This window comes from Mauremys mutica, chromosome 6 (genome assembly GCF_020497125.1).
Source record: "Mauremys mutica isolate MM-2020 ecotype Southern chromosome 6, ASM2049712v1, whole genome shotgun sequence".
NCBI classification, from domain to species: domain Eukaryota; kingdom Metazoa; phylum Chordata; order Testudines; family Geoemydidae; genus Mauremys; species Mauremys mutica.
The window spans coordinates 4,826,914-4,847,812 of NC_059077.1; the positions used below are offsets into that span (position 1 = coordinate 4,826,914).

The 20,899-nt window shown below is 43.9% G+C and overlaps 1 protein-coding gene and 1 long non-coding RNA gene across 3 annotated transcripts in view; one reads left to right on the forward strand and one right to left on the reverse strand.

Moving 5' to 3' along the window:
* DCAF12 (DDB1 and CUL4 associated factor 12) overlaps nt 1–14,392 on the forward strand; it is a 37,483-nt gene extending 23,091 nt beyond the window's left edge. For both annotated transcript variants that reach the window (XM_045020724.1, XM_045020725.1), the window contains exons 7-9: nt 567–729; nt 3,036–3,220; nt 4,607–14,392. In XM_045020724.1, the coding sequence (XP_044876659.1) occupies nt 567–729; nt 3,036–3,220; nt 4,607–4,765 (507 nt within the window). In that variant the 3' untranslated portion in view covers nt 4,766–14,392. The remainder of the gene's footprint in view (nt 1–566; nt 730–3,035; nt 3,221–4,606) is intronic.
* Nucleotides 1–20,899, reverse strand: part of LOC123372548 — a 38,992-nt gene that overhangs the window by 6,769 nt on the left and 11,324 nt on the right. The window contains exon 2 of the long non-coding RNA XR_006580338.1: nt 426–791. This is a non-coding gene — a long non-coding RNA (uncharacterized LOC123372548). The remainder of the gene's footprint in view (nt 1–425; nt 792–20,899) is intronic.

A 20,899-nucleotide genomic window follows, 5' to 3' on the forward strand; every position in this document is an offset into this window, starting at 1 on the left:
AACTCTTCTGCCGGTGTACCCTGCATCTACGATAAGGGGCTATGCCAAAATAGATCCTGTAGTGTAGAAGTGGTGGTAAGATGTACTTTCAAACTGGTTTAGACTGGTGCAAACTGCTGTTGCTGCTTGGTTTGGTTTAAACTAGGCTGGCTTCAATTTAGGTTAAGTTAATAAGGAACAAATTTAAACAAAGTTGAAACAAGAGTGTCTACACAGGGAATTGTACCAGTTTAACTAAGCCTGTTTAAAAACAGTCATTAGCTAAACCAGTACCATTTCTACCTGTGGACATGGTCTAAATGCCTATCTCTCTCCCTTCTCCGCTCTCCAAGAGCTGCAGTTTCCAGCTTTTGTCCACCCAGTGGCATTACCTTCTCTCCTTGCCTCCCTCCTTCAAGTCTTTGCCCTATAGATCAAATAGTTACCTTCTTCCAGGAGAGTTTCCAAGTCCATGTTACTGCTTGAGTATGATTTCCTCAAATATGATTTCAGGGATGTTTAGATTTTGTTCAATCACTCCTCCCCCACATATTTTTCAGTTGACTTGTGTCTCCGTTTATTTCCAGCTACTGTCCACCAAGTTGCCGTACTGCAGGGAGAATGTGTGTCTGGCCTATGGTCAGGAGTGGTCAGTGTATGCAGTAGGATCTCAGGCACATGTCTCCTTTCTGGATCCAAGGCAACCTTCCCACAATGTTAAATCCGTCTGTTCCAGAGAACGAGGCAGTGGTAAGAAAACTTTGAAGTGAAGTTTCAAATTGTTGATCTTTCCAAAAAGGTAACAGTTAGGGCTGCAATAAAATACAGTAGGCTAGTAAATATCAAGGCTTTTCCTGTGAACTTCCCAGATCAGTAGTAATATATGTAAACTTAAACTTTGCACTAATATTTCCCACACAAAACAGATGAAAACAATGTCTCTGAAGCTAAGGGAGAAAGGCAATCACCTTGCTCTTTAATCAGGTCAAATGAAAATTTCTCTGTTTAGACTTTGTCACGCTTAAAGGGATGCTATCACTTCAGAGTATATGTTGTAAACTTGTTAATAATAATAATGCAGTAGATTACAGAGATATTGGATTTTCAGTAACTATTGGTACTCTGTTTACTTCTTGCATTTGTGTGTGCTGCGAATGAATAACTGTTTAGTCACCTTCATGCCCTGTACTACATTACTGAGTTTTAACTCTGTAACAGAATGTTTTTTTTTTGTTTTTTTTTAGAATTTTAAAGCCACGAAGGAAACATTTCTAGGGTTTAAATTGTATAAAATCTTGTTCTTACAAAATTTAAATTGAGCCAAATGTAAATAGTCTAACTGTAAACTTCGGAACTGTTTTGGGTTATACACAGTGAAGAAAACTTTAGGTACCCAGGTTTGAAAGTTAATGCCTAAATCCATATTCAGGCACTCTGATAAGCAGCCTTATTTTCAAAGATGTTAAACATTTGTAGCACCAATTAATTTCAGTGGGATTTGTGGACGCCTAACACCTTTGAAAATAGGCCATTTTAATTGAGTTGAATCCTACACTAACTATGGGTTTAATTTTAGGCACCCAGGCTTGAAAATATTGGCCAACAGCTCTTTGCTGCTGAATGTTCCCCTTATGAACCAATTTGAAGTGCCATTTTCCAAAGTGTGCTCTAAAACAGCCTCCTGATAAACTGGGAGAATCAGTGCGGTACTAATTATCTTGTGATTAGAGAAGGATAAAAGCTATAAAATGCAGGAATTGGTTTGGAGACCATATGTCCTCTGTATGCATTCATCATCACCTACTCGCCTTGTGTGAGCACCCGGATGGATTGCTCTTCAAGCGCAGCTTCAGAGTAACAGAAATAAAAGGGCACCCCCCTGTGCTATTTTTCTAGTCCAAATGATTGATCTCTTACTGGCTATGCTAGCCTCTGCTGCCTTATACAGAGTCCGAACCCACTTGAACACTGAATTACCAAACCCAAATCTTTGTAACCTGTAAAACAGATGACTACAACTTGCTCTGACATATTGTCATAGTCTCCTTAGCTAACTATAGACTCTTCTTTCGTATATGTAATTTCTAGCCCCTTTCTCCCATTACTGCACATATTCCTGTTTTTAATTCCACTTGGTTAGGATGAATTCAATTAGACTACAGTTTGGCATAGCTGGATGGGAGCAGGCATATTATTTACACTCAACTTTCACTTCCATTTTGACTGTTTAATTTTCTTATTTTAAACAAACTGTAGCATGCTTCATAAGCTTCTTGTATCGTACTAAGAAGGTGGCAGAAACTGTTTTTGGATCCTCACTGATTTATTGTGTTTCTTTTTGTGAATCTACAAAACAAATTCTTTATACAGCAAATAGCGAAGTGATGACTGGACCTTAATAACAAAGTAATGCTACATACTTTTGTTTGGGTAAATTCTCTCCCCAAAGCAGATCAGTTTAAATGACCCTTTTAGTTCAGGGCACAAACCTAGATTTTTTTTTTTAAGTGATGTTTAGAACACAGGGAGATGAGTCTTAAAGGACAGTCTCCTTCCTAGTGATTAGTACATGTGCATATGATAGCCCTCAAAGTCATCATGGGACTGCTCTTGCTGCCACTGAAATGAAGGAAGTCTTTCCATATTGTTTCCTTGTGCTCCGCCTGTTTGTACCCGCCTCTCTGGTTCAGGTCTTACACTTAGATTATAAGCCCTTGGGGGCAGGGCCCATCTTTTGGTTCTGTTTGTTGTCTGGCACAAGGGTGCCCTGCTCTGTGAGTGGGGCTCCTTGGCGCGCTAGTCCGATTATAAATAAATAACGGGAGCTGGATTGGATCCTTTGTGGGGAGAGAGAAAGATATTTGCAATAGCAGCTGTGATTTCTGTAACATAAATAGAACTGACTTGTGCTGTTTTACAGTTAAAGGGAAACAAAGTAATCTGCTTCCTATTACATTCTTGTAACGGGAAAAAACCCTAAAGCAGCACCCACCACTGCATAGCCAGAGCATGCATCTCCTCTTGAATGTGATTGTAACATTCCTTCTCTTTGACAGGAATTCGGTCAGTGAGCTTTTATGAGCACATTATAACAGTGGGAACAGGGCAGGGTTCCTTGTTGTTTTATGACATCCGAGCCCAAAGGTTCCTGGATGAGAAGCCCAATCACACCTGCCGTGGACAAAAACAGAAACTCGGAGGAAGTGAAATTTTAAAGCTGACGACCGGGAAAGGCTGGCTTGTGAGTAGCTTGCAGCTGTTGAAGCTCTTCTATATAGGGATGCTACAGGGCTTGAAGACGAGCTAATGCTACGATTTTGGGAACTATACATGTCAAATGAGTGTCACTAAAACCCTCACTCAGTGACTGAAATCTCTTTAGCCTTTCCTCAGAAATAACAACCTGTTAGGAACATTTCTCCAACATGGTGCAGTTCTTAGCAAATGGCACTTTATATTTTCAATGTATTGTGTTCCACTGTAAATCTAAGATACTTTCTGTACCCTGAAGAACTTACAATCTTAGACCAGGCAGAGGGAAAGGATGGTGCAAAGAAATACAGCACATACTAGTAAGAATTAACATTTGATTTCAGCCTGACTCCTATTCTTCAGTTGCTCATAACTGTCCCTCACTTACAAGTACTCTTTTTATGAAAGCGCAAGCAAAATATGGTGAGCCAGTTTTGAATTACTCAATCTTGACAAAACTTTTGCATAACTGCTACTGAATGGACAAACTTCATACTCTATTTTGTAGTTCTCATTGAAATCTCAGAAATAGACCTCGATGTTGAGCATTGGTACAGCAATGTTAGTTACACACACTTAAAGTACATTTTATGTGGTCATAGTAGACTTAAGCTATTTGTTTGTGATCTAGAAAACTTAGTCCCGGAGGCCTAGGTTAGATATCTGCTTTCAGGAGGGATCAAGAGAAGAGCTGAAATCAAAAAAGTGAAACAAGTAGAGAGACAAACAACATTTTTTCCAAAGCCGTAATCTCTATTTTATACTTGTCAAATAATATATTATACTCTAACTGCATTATACCCTTACATACGGCGTGTGCGCTGCGCACACCAGGCTGTGCTGTTGCTTAATAAAACGTGCATCTAACCTGATGATTTAGGAGACCAGAAATCCACAGTATTGGTGGAATCGTATAGGTTTTTCAGACTTGCTCCTGTTTCATTAGTACATCTACCCTTTTCCAACTGTGAAGGGCAGGGACCATCATCTGTATGGGGAGGGGGGAACCCTGATTCTTGCTTGAGGTTCCTGGGTGCTACCATAATATAAATTATTCAGCACAAAGTAATAGACTCTCTCTCAGTTCTAGTTATTAAATAATTAAGTCTGAGTGATTATAAATGAGATTTCCAACCTTATTTTCCTCTCCTCTCCTCCCCTCCCCTCAGTGTTCTTTCTGAGGAAATTTGGGCCATCAAACAGACTGCAGGATGTCCCTGGTGTCTCCCAGTTCTAGCCTATCCGCATAAACCCCAGGGATCATTAATGCAAAAAGCCCCTTTTCAGGCTATGGAGACTAAATTTTGCTTTTGTGAAACAAGCTCTCCTCTTTTGCTCATTTGCAGCGATACTGATCTGAACTTTCCTTTAACAGAATCATGATGAAACCTGGAGGAATTACTTTTCTGACATTAACTTCTTCGCAAATGCTGTTTACACCCACTGCTACGACTCGTCTGGAACGAAACTCTTTGTGGCAGGAGGTCCCCTTCCATCAGGACTCCACGGGAATTACGCTGGTCTCTGGAGCTAATGAGAACTCTTCCCAAATGCGCATCTTGACACTGATTTCCACCTTGTCTTTCCTTTTTTAACAAAGAAATTGTGTGATGACATTGTTTTCTGGTTTAAATGCAAGTTATTTTTGGCAGAGTTTTCTGTTGGTCTTCAACAGTTTTGTACATCTTTTTTTTTTTTTTTTTTTGAACCAGATTTTGCTTTAACTTCCTTGATCCTTTATATGAAGGGTTTTTTAAAAATCCCTTTTTATTGTATTTACTCCAAGTGACTCTTCCCTGTATAGGCTAACTCAGCCATATGCCCCCTACTTTGCTGTGAGGTAGGATTCCTTTCTTATAGAGTGGTTGCTGCCAGGCTTTCTGTGAAAGTCCAGGGGCTGTGTGTATGCAGGTACTTTGTGTCGGTTACGTTACTTGGAGTGAGGACTACTTGTAATTAAAACTATTAAAAATATTTATGAGATAAGCTACTACTTTATTTGCAGAGCCTGGCTCAGGCCTGGCTTTTTTTTTTTTTAAAGTACAAGTCTAATGACACTGTATGCATAAAGGAAAATGTATCAAAACCATACTCATTGGAACCCAGGAACAGAGCACCACCAGGAACATCTTATCTAGCCCAGAGTGTAGCAAGGACCCCCAAGCCTGGCATCCCAACAGTGCCTGAGTACAATGACTGTCTCTTGTTACCCCTTCTCTCTCTATCCTGAGTGTCAGTTGGCAAGGTTGTTGGAGCTTCAGAGTAGGCTGCCTATACTGCAGCGGGGGTATTGTGTGACATGACAGCTGTTAGGATGGTTGACTGCAGCCGATTGGGGCACTAAGGGAAATGGCATCCCAGGAGGAGACGGATTTGTATGGTGGCTAACCTAATTCAATCTGATTAACTTCCAGACTAGCTGGGGCTGGATGGCAGGGAGGAGCCAGGACTCGGATACCTGGAGTCTGCCTAAAGACACACACCTCTTCCAGGCTGGAGACTCCCCCCCCCACCCTCCCCTTGTAGCATTTCCCCTCTTGCAGTTCTCGCACCAGCAGTGAGTAATGTTGGCAGGAATGGTTTTTGCTAGCCAGTCATTGCTATTAAAGTTGATGGCCAGGGAGATGTTATGCTAATATGTTCATATTTTTTTCCCTCCTGACCTTTGGAAGGAGGGTGGTATATGCAGTTGTTTGATGCTATTAGCAAATACAGTTGTCTTCCTCTTTAATGACTGTAGGCTTCATTTTCTAATGCAGGTTTGAAACTTACCAGGTAGCTAGACTTCGTGTTCAGCTCATCATGTTAAGAAAAGCACAGGCTGTCACTTGGATTTTATAGGAGAGACTCTCCTCCCTCCTCCCCCCCCCCCCCACAAGCACCTAGCTTATTGTTCAGTCCTGCTTTGGACTTCACCAGGAGCTGTGGGTGCAGGATGACAGTCTGGATACGCTTCGCGAACAAAATACAGGCTCAGTCATGGAGGGATTGTGCATTTCTGGTGAGAAGAGATGGTCTTGTGGCTAAAGCACAGGGTTAAGCATTGGACTCCTTGTTTCTCTTCCTGGCTGTAGCTGCTGTTGCCCTGTCACTTCATGTCTCTGTGCCTCACTGTGCAGATCTGTAATACGAGGTTAATAGCACACATGGCACCTGAGGTTTAATTTCTAACTTGAGATTATCAGACAAGACATGATAGAAGTGCAGGCTTTCCCCCCACATTCTGATTGCATGTCAGGGTTAAGGAAAGGGTTGTCCCATATGCACACTGGGATTTGAAGTATAGGCCTGACTTGATCACTTTGCAAACCAAGAAATTTTACTACTGCATTCCAAACTTCCGCTAGTGGGTTGGTTGCTTAAAATCTGCATCAAAGCAAAAATTGAAAAATAAATATGGTTTTATTACGCTGTTTCCAAGTAGTAAGCTGTTAAATTATAGGGCTGTAAATGAAGTAGTTCTCTCAGAACTTCCGTTGTTAAACGAATGTAAAGATTCTAAATATTTTTTTATACTGTCACCAGTCACAGTTCCATGATGGGAACATGTTGCTTTTGGGGTTTCTTTTATGAATGTTTGGCAGGGCAGAGATGTAGCATTTCACTCTGCTCAGAAATATGCAAAGGAAAATATTTATTTAATCTACATGAAATATGGTAACACTTCATCTCTGTGAAGGAGTAGTCTTAAATCCTGTCTAAGATCATTCTCTCTTCTACTGATATGTTCTGCATTCTGTTGGGGTGTGTTTTATTCCCAGGCAGGTCCTGTTGTTCGGGGTCAGATTTGCAAAGGCACTGAGCACTCGGCTCCAGCTGACATCTCTGAGAGCAGAGCTCAGCTGTGTTAAAGTTGAGTCCACAATGTTTAGTAACATTTTAAATACATTTTTTTTAATGCTGAAGGAAGCCTTTTGGTCTTGAATCTAACTCCCTTTATAGTTAATCTTGTTAATTTAAAACTCATTTGTTTGTAGCTTTGAGTCTTTGGGGAAATTGTTCTCTCCAGGTGATTTTAAGCATTGTCCAATGTAGATGTGTTGGTGTTAAGGGAACATCAATTTAAAATTAGTCAGTTTCGTTGTGAGGGGAGGGGGACGTGGAGATGATGTAGTTTCAAGTACTGCATTTGCTCCTGAGCCTTCTGCCAGTGTGGTGTTGTCCTATTGGTGACTGTTTCCTGTTTTGGGGGGGAACTTTTGCCCTTGCATGGAAAGCCCACACAAACAAGGTAAATGGAATATACATCCAGTGCTGTCCAATGCAAAAAGAAAACTGGGAAATACTTTTATCTTAGTAATCGTGTGTTGCTTTTAACAGTAATAGATTATAAAGTTTCAGACCAGTGTTTTAAGTAGCTGTCCCTTGAAGATGGGATGCCTTACTGTGATGTGATCCTGAGTATCCAAAGTCAAATATTTCTTTTGATCCATTGAGCAGTTATGGAAACAGAGACTGGGAGGGGAAGTGACTTGCCAAATGTCTCACGGTAAATCAGAAGTAGAAACAGGAAAAGAACCTAGGTTTCCTGATTTCTAGTCTCTGCCTGTTCCATTGCACTATGCTGCCTCGGCCACACAGTTTTAGATTTAAAATTGAAATACCAGAACATGGTGGGGGGGATAGTAGCACGTGGGGATCCAAATATGGGTCACTGGTTTGCTGGTACAGCAGTGGGGAGGCTGAGAGCCCAGCCACAGAAGTGGGTGTGAAGGCAAAGCTCCCATCTCTCAAGCAACAATAGAGAAACCCTATTGGGGGTGAATCTGGCCTGACTAGATTTCGATAGCTTTAAAATAGGGTACGGAAACCCAGTGGTGGTCTCACTTTGTTTGTAGACTAGCAATTTTTCCAAGTGCTCAAAGTCAGATATCTTAGCAACTTTTTTTTTTCTTCCTCCCTCAGAGTTGCTTTGAGGGAAAATAAGGTTCTTAAGGATCATTCAGACAGACCAGCATTTTTCTGATATTTGACATTATATTAACATGGTATCCTATTTGCATTGTAATGTCTCAAGCAGTTTATTTGATCATCCAGCACTTTTTGTAAGGCTGCTATACAAAGCATGGCATCCTTGAAGCATCATATGCATTTGTTCTAATGTGGCAGATTAATAATTTAACAGTGATGGACCCAATAGCAGCGAACTCATGAGTACTGAGTGGCAACTCTACAGCAACTAGCCAGTGTGCTCATGATAAGAGAGAACCCATTTCCATTTCTTTTTCCTAAACTGTCCAACTTTTTCCACCATCAAGTTCAGTGTTATTCCCCAGGCCATTTTTCTATTAACCCCTCCAACCTTAGTCCATCATCTCACAGTCTGTCCTGCCAGCCAAGGAAGCTTGACACAGCTCTTTGCAGCATTGCTCTGAGGGAGCTAGAGGCCACGTTAGACCAAGCAGCCTCCTGTTAGAGGCTGAGCGTGTTACCACCCCAGCTCAGGAGAGCCACAGACCAGGCACAACTTTCACTGAGATTCATAGTTTGTGTTAATCCTCGGCGAGTTCCAGTGGTCCCAAAGAGAGTATATTTCTAAGCTATTTAAAAAACCCACTTAAGACTGGTCTAATTCAACACCCATTGAGGTCAATGCAAAAATACATTATTCTAATAATCCTTGACTGACAGTTTTCATACCTTCAGGAGTGAGTCACTTCCATCTAAACCTTGCTCCCTGAGGTGCTGCTCTTGCGAGAAGTTTGTAGCTGCAAAGTCCCAGAGAAGACGTGTATTTTTCGGACACTCATCTTTGCAGTGGTATCAAAGAAGCTCTGAGAGTGACTCATCTCAAATTAGCAAAGAGTCCTGTGGCACCTTATAGACTAACAGACGACGAAGTGGGGATTCACCCACAAAAGCTCATGCTCCAAAACGTCTGTTAGTCTATAAGGTGCCACAGGACTCTTTGCTGCTTTTACAGATCCAGACTAACACAGCTCCCCCTCTGATACTTCATCTCAAATTGAATCTCCATCTGACAATGTTGCATCTGTTGGCAAAAGTAACTGCAGGGCTTCCTAAAACAGAAAGATCAATTTATTTTTTTTCAGATTGTCGTGGATTTTACAGCAGTTCGTGAAGTGTTGGTTTCACTGTGGCATTGGTGATCAGTTGCATCGCTCCCATGCCCTAATCTTAGGGCAGAGTGGGGGAGAGGGGAAAGTATTCACACTCTGCTCTAGGGGCAGTTTGTGCATGCTGTTCTCCTGGGTCTGCAATTAGCATCAGCAGCATAGGGGCAGGCAGGAGTGTGCACAGAAAGGAGGGCAGGTTTGGTGTTCCTCTCAGAACCACCCAGAACTTCTATTTAAAGGAGAAACTTGCTTTTTAGTTTAAAAAAACCAAAAAACTTAGGTTGATATTGGCCCTTTATGTGGAATCTATTCTGGTTGTTTTTCATGTGCTTGAATTTATTGCTTGGGAATTAGGTAATCCTTGTAGCTTCATCTGTGCTGGGTCTCCTCATCAAAATTGGATACTTAAAAATCCTGTATTAGATACTTAAAAAAAAAAAAGTGTTTTTTCAAGAGTTGTCTGAGTGGAACCTGGTCTGTTTTGTCCCTAGACTCCAGAGGCCTTCAGAAGCCATTTTTCAACCACCTCTCTTCTAGCTGCATGCTGGGACCTGTAGTTCCTGCAGGCCATTCATAGGTAAAACAAAAGTGCTGTGGCTGGCTGAGTTGTAGGCTGCATCTGACCATCTGGGTAAACGGTATTGACCGTATACAAATTGCCACAGTAATGGACTGAAATAAAATATGGGGCTATGTAAAACACTTGGAGACATGTACAGTATCCTGTCTGTACCCCCTTCAAACACTGATTCTCTGGTCTCAAAACTAATATCTTGGAGATAGCGCATGATTTTTAGAATCCGCTTTTCTATAGATTTCCTTAATTAGAAGGGAAATTTCAGGTGCTGAATCTTAAATCTCATTAAACTTGTACTTTTTTGTTTACCTGCTCACCTGGTTTCCTCTCCTGTTATGGCCTCCTGCAGTCTCAGGGTATATAAATCACTATGATTCATCCAAATAATGAAAAGGACCAATCAGAGGTTAACGTGCCTTTCTCTTACGGTACCTTGATCTTTGCAAAGTTATCTGGCGGAAACTCATCATTGTCTTTTTCTAAGATGTTAACAGTGAAGTTGCAACAAGTTTGTATTGTTAGTTGTGACTTTTTTTTTTCATTTGACATTCAAGAATATGGGATAGACACAAATCAAATGCACTGATTTTTGTCTTAGGATGAGTCCTTGTACAGACATCAGTGCTTACATGTTTGGTAATATGTACATAAGATGCTGGATCTTCCCCACTTGCCTATGATGTATGTGTCAATATATATGATGCACAAACTACACAGGGTGTTTAAAATATGTGGGGATCACAACTTGTGACTTGGGGTTAGGATGTCTTAAAGTGAATTGTAGTTCTTTTAAAATGTTTTTCCACGTAGACTACACTTCATAGACTTAAACATCCAGTGCATTGAAAATATCATGACTTCTGTCACTTGCCTGTGTCCGTTTTAAATTCAGGACCCAATGTTTCTTTGGCATATGTTGCTATTGTGTGCATGCATGCACAGAAAATTTTTCGGTATAGTTTATAGCGTCAACTATTTTGATACAGTGCAGAATCTTGAACTTGCGCGTAAGCAGTTAAGCAAAGGGAGTAGAGGTTTTTCAAATGTTCTGTAGTTCATGTGTTTAACTTGAGGGCTAAATGTTTAAAACTGTCCATGCAATTTGCAAATTAAACAATGGAAACTTGCAGATTGCATGCAGAAACCAACTGATTTGTATATGCAGCTCAGTGTCTAGAAAGTTATCCCGTAAACAGCTGTTCTTCTCTGAAAAGTGACTTCAAAAAGAAAAAGGCTTTGTGGGGTTGGTTCTGTTTCTCAGTGACTTCCAATGTGCTGAATTTGAATACAAAAATTACTTTTCTAACTGCCCTGCAAATTCAATATGATCTGAAGTTCAAGCTGGGTTTCTTCTCAAGTATCACCAATCCTACTGCCTTCAGTGAGCTTGTAAATGTGCTAAAGTTCCAATCAGTGACTCAATATTCCTCTGGCTCAGTAGAATTTGATTCAGTCACTCCCTTTTTTCTGTTAGCCCTACAAAGCCAACACAACTGTGTCAATGTATGGTCATTAGTCTCTGGATATAATGTGCACATACCTAAAACAGAGTAACCTAGAGATCTTATCTTATTTAATGTAGCATTTGGCCCTACTTACCCTCATTAGATCCTACTGAGCAGATCTAATCTGACTTGTTTGTAATCTTTAATGGTTTAACTTTTTTCTCCATTCTTTCCAGTTCACCTTTAAGAATAAATTCCAAGTTTTTGTCTGGTCTGAGAAAATTCAAATAGCTTGTACTGAAAGTTGTACAAAAATACTGGTGGCCCCTGGGTAGAAAGACCACTCTGTGCTCTGTCGTAAACCTGTTGCTACCTACCTGCATATGAAATGACAATTCCTGCTTTTTTGGTAACCTCTACAGAAGCTGAAATTCTAACATCCAGATTTCATAACGCAGTGGTCAGTAAGGTGGGAAGTGATGGCCCACTGCCTGCAATCTGAGCAGCAGGGGAACAGCTAACAATATTGTCATTCCACTTCAGAGTCAACACCCCATTGGAGTACTGGGGGGCTACATCACACTTCCAGGCCGATTACTGGTTCCTTCTGGTTACAGCACAGGGCTTTCTTCACAACTGTAATGGCTAGAATTACTTTATATATTTAAAAAAGGCAGTTTCCTGCAGTAATTAATGGGGGGAGACACTGCTGCTGGACCGTATGGTTAAGTGGCAGACACGTATTGCACAGTTTGTCCAAGGGGAATTCCACAGGCCTGTTACTTTAGAAGACAAGCAGCTATTTTAATACACTTGAACAATGGAGGCCTAGGGGTTCGGCTGCAGATCTTCATCATCCCTTATCTGACAGTCGATTACAACGCCTGGAGCTTGCCTGTGGAAACAGCTGGTCTTCTATCTTCAGAGATGCCGTGTGAAGATAGTGCAGGGAAGCACCCGTTTCTTCATTGATTGTCATCAACCTGCCACCCACCCCTTCCTCCCCAGGCTCCTACTGCACTCGAGCTTTCCAGGATTTTTCCTGACTTAGGAAACGGCTTCATTTCTGGGGTGCTGAGGGGCAGCACTCTTTCCACTGCTGGCAGGCCATAGTGAAGAGGGCCCTTGTTTGTGGCTTCCCCCTCTTGGATCTACCTATTGATCCCGCATTACCTGTGGGTGCAGGGGATGTAGAATTCCAGTTTGGACTTGCTGCTTCCCCAGGTTTCACAGAAAGCAGCAGGCACTGATCCCCTTGCTCCATTTTCCTGCTCACAAAACAGCCTGCAGCAGGCTCTGTCCCTCTGTTCTTCTACAAGCTTTGTCTCCATCATTCAGCCTTTTGTCCCAGTCACTCTTCTGTGGACTCCAGCGTGTTCCATCCTGGCTTGCTAACTTGGGCTCCTGTTCAGCAAATCACCGGGGCATATGCTTACGTCCTGCTGAAGCTGATGAGACTTAAGCACCTACTTCAAGCCCTTATGTACTTTGCTGGATCACAACTTCTACAGTTTGATTCCCTCCTTTCTCTTCCTCTCTCTTACCCAGCCCTGGATATTTCCCTAAATTGGTCTCCTCTGATCTGGAGGGCTGTGCTCCCCACTCATTCCTGCTCTGTAAACCAATTAATTCCTGCACTGCTGGCTATCGAAATCTGGTTGTTTTTACTTTCCACCTTCTTGTTCTGGGGATCACTGCACATGTACAATCTCTACTGATTCCCACCCTCAGCTCTCCTGACATGCTTTTGGGACCTACCCTGTGAGGCATTGAGGTTACTTGTTTCCATTGTGTGCAGAAGAAAACAAGCTGTGGGGGAGGCAGGCTTTGTATGCAGAGAACTGGAAAGGTACCTCTAGTTCAAGTAGATGAGGGAGCAGTTTAAAATCATCTTAATGGAATAAGAACAGAGTTCCTGACTTTTGTTTTTAAATCACTTCCACTGGAGGTTCATGTCTCAGATTCCAAATTCATTGAATGTTGCAATGTACATCAAGGTTTTTTTTGATCAATGCAAAATGTGCCTCTTGGATTTCCTTAAGTATAATGTAAAGGTCAGCCTGTTTCACTTTGTGTCTTCAATGCAAGGAGTTTAACTGAAGACTGATTTTAATATGTGATTCCTGCTATTCAATGCTAACATCCATAGAGCAATCCTCGCGGGTCTTTCTTGAGCAGCATGCAGTGCTCGCTCTCTGTTTGAATGCGAAAAAGGGGATATCAATAACAAATGGAATCTGCTGGGCTTTCCTTGTGTTAAGGAGATGGTTTAAGTTAAGGTTCCATGTGTTTTTATTAATTTTAAACCCACTGCAGTTACTCTACAGATCCAGCACCACTTTCTTTCTCTACTTTAATGTGGGATCGCAAAAATGAGTTCAGCAACATGTGATCCCAGCTGGCTTGCTTGCTTTTTTTTTTTTTTTTTTTTTGGAGGGATGAGGTGTTTTTTCTTGTGTGGAAGAATTCAAACTGGCTGCAAAGATTTGGTGACTGTCCCATGTCAGCTTCCTAAATGCAGTTGAGTGTTTTGGACTTCTCCTCAGAATGGAAGAGGAGAGCCGGTGAAGTTGGGCTGTTAACTGTGACTGCTTTAGGTCATCAGTGTGTTGCCTGATCATATGGACAGCATAATGAAGTTTGGTTTGCAAGTTGACTTCCTTGTATGGATCAAGGAACAAAACTCTTAATTCCTGGTTTGGGGAGATTTGTTAGTTGATTCATTTCCAAATCAAATCGAGATGTTAATTTTCAATCTCACATTAACCGGGTTACTGTGTCCACATGCCAGAAAGATGTTGCTCTTGGAAAAAGCATGTTAGTGTATGTGGCAATGACCAATGCACTTTTTAATACATAGATCTGTATGTTCTCATCTGAGTGTTAACCATTCTGTAGTCTGACAAATGGATCTTTTACTACTGCCCTGTTATATAGAATAATTGTAACTAACTGCAGTTTGTTTTTTCCACTACTTGAAGTTGTGTGAACTGAAATTGGTGAACAAAAGTATTTGTGCATCTTAATATGGATATCTCTAAATAAAATGTATTTGTATAGTGTTGGTTAGCAGTGTCCTTTACTATTTAACCCCACCATTGTACATAAACCCAGGGGCAACCATGCTTAGCTGTATTAACAACCTGCTAGGAGCCGGAAGTAGTGCTTAATTGCTGTATATAACCTAGTATAAATGCCTAATAGCTATTAGTGCCATACTGGGAATCTAACTTCAGACCTACTGTCTTGGTCATGCCCCTTTTAAACAGTCAGGATGCCTCCTTGCTGGCCTGGCTTGTTCAAGGGGAAATAAATCTGAACTGCTTGTGGCGTTTTAATGACTGTACAGTGAAGAACATAATCTCAAGGACACTACGGAGTAGTCCTCTTGTCCCCTCCTCACAGCCAGAATCTGTCCCATGCCCTGTGTGGCCCCAGCAGCAGAGTAGTCTCTGTTTCACAAGGGAATTGTCCAAAAGGCAGTAATACTGTAGGTATACTTGAGACTTCCATGCTGTCTTATTGGAGGGTCTCAAAGCCCTTCATAAACATGACGTAGTTATGCTCCTGCTGTCCCACCCTCTTGAGGCAGGCATAATCTTCATTTAACCACTGTTCTGGCTTCACTACCTCTAGAGATGACTTCAGGGTGATGGTGAGAATGTAAGAGAGGGCAGGTCTGGCTTGCCTGTGCCAGTAGATACTATTCAGTGCACAGCTCATTATTTCTGTGCACAGGAGACAGTTTGCATCTACACGCCCATGGCACTCGTTTTCTCATTCAGTTTCCCTTCTCACAGTCAAGTGTTTTGTTTTTAACCACTCTACAGGCACGTTTGCCTTCTCTGTTTCCCTACCTATCCCAAAAGATTTGAGACCACTCCTGGCGGAGGAGGGTGGGATGCTGTTTCTTGCAGAGCCCATCAATCCCTACCAACTCTGGGGAAGGAGTTTCCCAGGTGACTTAGGAGACATTTCTTCTGCACAAGATTTAATATACAGGAACAAAGCCCTGTACCTTGAAGCTCCTAGCTAGTTCAGAACACAGCTGCTTGCGGACTCAGCAACACGGGTGCCCAGGAATCGCTTTCCCTGAGACACTGCCCTCTGCATTAGCTCCCCCTTGAACAGACTCCAGTTCAAAGTCATGACCTTTACTTTTTTTTTCTTTTTGTCCAAAGTGCTGTAGGGACTGGACCCCAGTTTCCAGAGACCCTCTCTCTGAACATTGCAACTGTGCTGGGCTGGGACAATAAAACCAATGGGGGAGGCTTGTGAGCACAGATAAAACTCTACAGGAGATAGTCATGGCAGTGATCTCTATAGTATAGGCCTGCTACCCGCCTGCTTTCCTGCAGTGGTAACACTTCTGTTCCATAAACCCCCACGTCTCTCTGAACCGTTGCTCCCAGGGAAGGCAGAGGGAGAGCGTTGTCACTTTCACCTGTGGGAGCTCTGACACCACAGCGATGAGGGCCAAGAACCTAGTATGGCGCTTTGAAGGGACAAACCCAGTGTCAGTGCCCCTAGTTACTCTGCTTTCTCCCAGTGTTGAGTCCTTTGCTTCCCTAGGCCAGGTACGGCAGGGCTGCCCCTAAAGTACGAGTGTTGCTTGTGTTTTGCATTTTCCAGCTTATTTTTGAGTGTAATGTGGTGTCTTGTCTCTGCCAGTTGGTGGTGCTGTTACAAAGCAAAGAATCTCAGTGGAACAGTACCCAGGCCCCTTGCACATGGAAAAAGCCACTGACCACTCCAAGATGCTAGCTGATCAGACACAGTTTAGTTTGCTCTGCTTGGGCACAGCTCCACATTTCCTGAGTGGTTGTGTGCATCTCCCAGCTGAGCTTGGTGTAACTGTATTAGGGTGACCAGACAGCAAGTGTGAAAAATCAGGACAGGGGGTGGGGTGTAATAGGAGCCTATATAAGAAAAAGACCCAGAAATTGGGACTGTCCCATCTGGTCACCCTAAATTGTATGGAGCCTGCTTGCTGCATTTTGGGGGCTCCCAGGCAGTGGTCCACTCCACCCTCTGCTGGGAAGGGGGAGCAGTTACATCTTGAAATTTTAAATACCGCCTAGAGTACAATATGGACTGGGATAATGGGGCTGCTTCCCCCTGAGAAGAGAGGAGTCTGTTCTCAGCCAGCCTTCCAACTCAGTGACATAGGCACTGACTCTGTGGGTGCTCCCCCTGGAGCACCCATGGAAAAAAGTGGGTGCTGCTTAGCACCCACTGACAGACACCCCCCCCGATCAGCTCTTCCTCCTCCCTTCCAGTGCCTCGCACCTGCTCCAATCTGCTGTTCAGTGGTGAGCAGAGTCACTGAAGGGGAGGGGGAGCAGCAGGGATAGACTGTGCTTGGGGGAGGGGGCAGATCTGGGTGGAAAGAGGTGGGGTGGGGGCCTGGGGCAGAGTGGGGGTTGAGCAACCCCAGGGCAAGGAGGAAGCCAGTGCCTGTGCTCAGTACCTCACCCTTAGGAGAGGAGCTGGTCAGACATGACCACTCCCTAAACTTGGGTCGTCTCTGAGTGCCCTCTGCAATTGATAAAGAATTAAATGATAGGAATATGCCAGTCAACAGAGTTATATGGAAAACAGATCTTGTCAAAACTGATTCAATTATTTTAGGAGATTGTAGGTTTTCCTGCTAGTAGTAATGGCACAGATATTGTACACTTAGACCTTTCTAGGGCATTTGACTTAGTGCAACAAGACATTCTGATTTAAAACTTAGCACTTGACGTGCCAATAGACCATACATTAAACAAATTAAGAACTGGTAAGGGACAGATCTCAAACTCTAGTTTTCAATGGGGAATCCTCATTGAATGGGTGTGTTTCTAGTGGGACTCCAGAAGGATTGGTACTAGGTCTAAAACTATTCAACATTTTTCATCAATGAGCTGAAAGTAAATATAAAATCACTGCTGTTAAAAGTGGCACAAAGGTTGGTGGAGCAGTAAATGATGAGGATGGAGAGGTCATACAGAGCGATCTGAAGCAGTTAGTAAGGTGGGCCCATTCAAAGCCAAATGCAAGGTCACTGCATCCATGCACAAGGCCTGCAGGCACTAACTGACAGAAGGGATGGATCATGTATCCTGGAAAGCAGAGAGTCTGGAAAAGCTTTAGAAATCATCATGGAAAAGGAACTGACCATGAGCTGCCAGTACGACAATGTGGCAAAAAGGGCCTATGTGATCCTTGGATGTGTTGTTTGTATTATCGTAGCACCTACAAGCCCTTGTCAGAGCAGGGTGATATATAGATGGGAGTAGTGAGTAGGAGCAGAGAGGTGATTTTACTTCTGTATAAGGCGCTGGTCAGACTGGTGCCCAAGTATTAAAAGGATGTCAGTGTTGCAGAGGGTGCAGCAAAGAGACACGTGATTTGGGGGTCTGGAGAAAATGCCTTACAGGGAGATACTTAAAGAGATGCATCTCTTTAGTTTATCAAAAAGAAGACTGAGATGGGACTTGATTGCAGTATGAAAGTGTCTTCACAGAGAGATAATATTGGCTACTGAAGGGCTCAAAGACAGAACAAGACTGATGGCTGGAAGCTGAAGACAAATGTAGATTGGAAGTAAGACATTTTTAGCAATGGAAGTGATTAACCATTGGAACAAACTACCAAGGGCAGTGGGCAGGGCCGCCCAGAGGGGGGGGCAAAGGGGGCAATTTGCCCCGGGCTCCGCAGGGGCCCCCAAGAGAACAGCTGAGGCTCCCGCCTCCGCCCCTCTCCTGGAGCCCTAGCGCATCAAGCGGGGTGTCTCCGGTGGGGCCCCTGAGCCCCGCCCCGCCCAGAGCCGCATGGGGAGGGGGCAGGGCTGCGAGCTCCGGGCTGAGCTCAGCTCCCTCCACTTGGCGTGGAGCTCGCAGCCCCGCCCCCCTCCCCACGCGGCTCTGAGCGGGACGGAGCTCAGGCCCCGCCGGGGACACGCTGCGGCTGTCGGGTGAGGAGGGAGCCGGGGGTAAGAGGCTGGGGTTGGGGGGGTTGGCTAAGGGGCAGGGAGTCCTGGGGACAGTCAGGGCACAGGGAGGGGGCAGAGGTTGGGGGAGCGGTCAGGGGGCAGGGAATGGGGGGGTTGGATTGTGGGTGTTCTGGGGGTGTGTGGATAGGGTCAGGGCCGCCCAGAGGGGGCAGGGCAAGAGGGCGCAGGAGCTTCTTCGCTCTGGAAGGACCCCCCCCCCCACTGGCGAATTGCCGCCGAAGCGGGACCCGCCGCCGATGTGCAGCCGGGTCTTCGGCGGCAAGGGGGGTCCTTCCGTTCCGGGACCCGCCGCCGAAGTGCCCTGAAGACCCGCGGTGGGGGCTGCACTTCGGCGGCGGGTCCCGCTTCGGCGGTAATTCGGCGGCAGCGGGGGGTTCCCGCCGTGGGTCTTCGGGGCACTTCGGCGGCAGGTCCCGGAACAGAAGGGCCCCCCGCTGCTGAAGACCCCGGGCCCCTGGAATCCTCTGGGCGACCCTGGCAGTGGGGGATTCTCTTGTCTCTTGATGTCTTCAGACCGGAACTGGCCGCCTTTTTGGAAGATACTTTAGCCAAACACAAGTTATTGGACTCAATGGAGGGGTAAGTGAGTGAAATGTAACGGCCTGTGATTTACAGGAGGTCAGACTAGATGATCTAATGGTCCCTTCTTGCCTTAAACCCTATTAAATCACCTCTACCCTAGGCGTGTTTGCCAGTACAGCTATATCAGCAAACCTTTTAAGTGTAGACAAGTCTGGGCTCCACCCCAAGATTTTAGCTTCAGCAGTTTAGCACATGTTAAAGAAAGCGGCCCAGATCCACAATGCTATTTAGGCTCCCAATTTCTATTGATTGCAATGGGAGTTTGGCCGGATCCACAAAGGTATTTAGGTGCCTATGTGTCTTATTTCCACCTATGACTTTTAGAACATTTCAGCTAACCTCACACCTAGTCTATCTTAAAGGCCTAGTCTAAACTTGAACTGTTTCCAGGGGGAGTTTCAGCCTGAGTTCCTGCATCAGTGACCCCATTAACGTGCATGAGGGTATCATCTGTTGGCATAACCCCCTTATATCACTGATGTCCAAACTTTTATTTGTGCCTCCAACTGCACCCAAGTTACCCAAAGCTCTTACAAACAGCATGGAATCTGAAAGGCAGTCATGTTTTGTTGATCACGCATCATCGTTACAGCATCTGTGGATGGAACTGTTCTGCGTTGGCTATGCAGCACTAACAGAAGTGAAATATAGGGAAAAGGTATTATCCCTGAAGCCAGCTGGTCAGAGTGTGATGTACACGTCCATTATTTACATTATCGCTTTGCTGATCCTACCTTTGAATCTAGTTCGGAATGATAAAGCACTGTGGAAGATACATGAAGGAACAGTCCTGAGCCAAGGGAGGATAAGCTAGACAATCCAGTAGGTCAGAACACAGGAATTGCCAGAATGGGTCAAAGCACTGGGTTCATTTAGTCTGGGATGCTCTCTCCTGTAACATGTACCTGATGCTTCAGAGTGAAACGCAAGAATCCCCAGCATGAGCAATAATAGACGTCTTTGCTATCATTTTAAATATCTCTTTTGAAAGGCTTTGCAATGAAGTATTTGCTGTTTCCTCCTTTGTATTTATTACATGTGCAGCTTAAAAAAAACCACCAAGCTTTCTGGCTTGGTCTTTTTTTCGCTCTCGCTCCCCAGGCTCATAGTCTGACCTCTTGTATGAAAACCTAAGTCAGTCTGTGTATCGTTACAGGAATGGGGGCTGCACCCTTGGACTGTAGCACCCTCTAAAACTTCGGTCTTTGTTGCTGTGCACTGCATGGCAAATAGCCATCTTCGTTAGCATGGGATTGCCAAATGACGATTTAAGAATGCTAATAATACTCATTAATTGTGCACAGATTAGGGAGCGCAGAGAAGTGTGTCATGGAGCTTGTGAAACTCTTTAGAGCTATAATTATTTTCCCTCCTCTGTAATAACAAAACAAAATATCAGTGGCTGGCTTGAGAAAAGCAACTTTACCTGCTCACGGTTTCATTTCCATTTAGCTAGCAGAAAGGGCCTTTTAGACAGGGAGCTTTCACTGTCCCGGACTAGTGTGAATGGTCTGGGCACCTGCCCAGCAGAAGGTATGCTGCATTAAAAAGCTGTGTTCTCAACTTGGGTTAAAACAGCAGTGAAGACACGGCAATTGGGCTTTTAACTCCGGGTAGCAGCTCAGTTTAAAGCCTACAGGGCAGCCTGCAGTTGAACTCAAGCTGCTAACCCAAATTACAAACCAAGCTGCCCGCTCTTTACTGCGATTGTAGCCGAGTTAGCCAGCATGGGTTAGCTAACCTGAGTTAAGTCTGCACCTTTTTATTTGCAGTGATATAAATCAGGATCAATCCAGATTTAGTGAGGTGGTGGAATCTCCTTCCTTAGAGGTTTTTAAGGTCAGACTTGACAAAGCCCTGGCTGGGATGATTTAGTTGGGAATTAATCCTGCTTTGAGCAGGGGGTTGGACTAGATGACCTCCTGAGGTTCCTTCCAACCCTGATAGTCTATGATTCAGACCTCCAGCGGTTAAAATGTCTGTCTTGTTG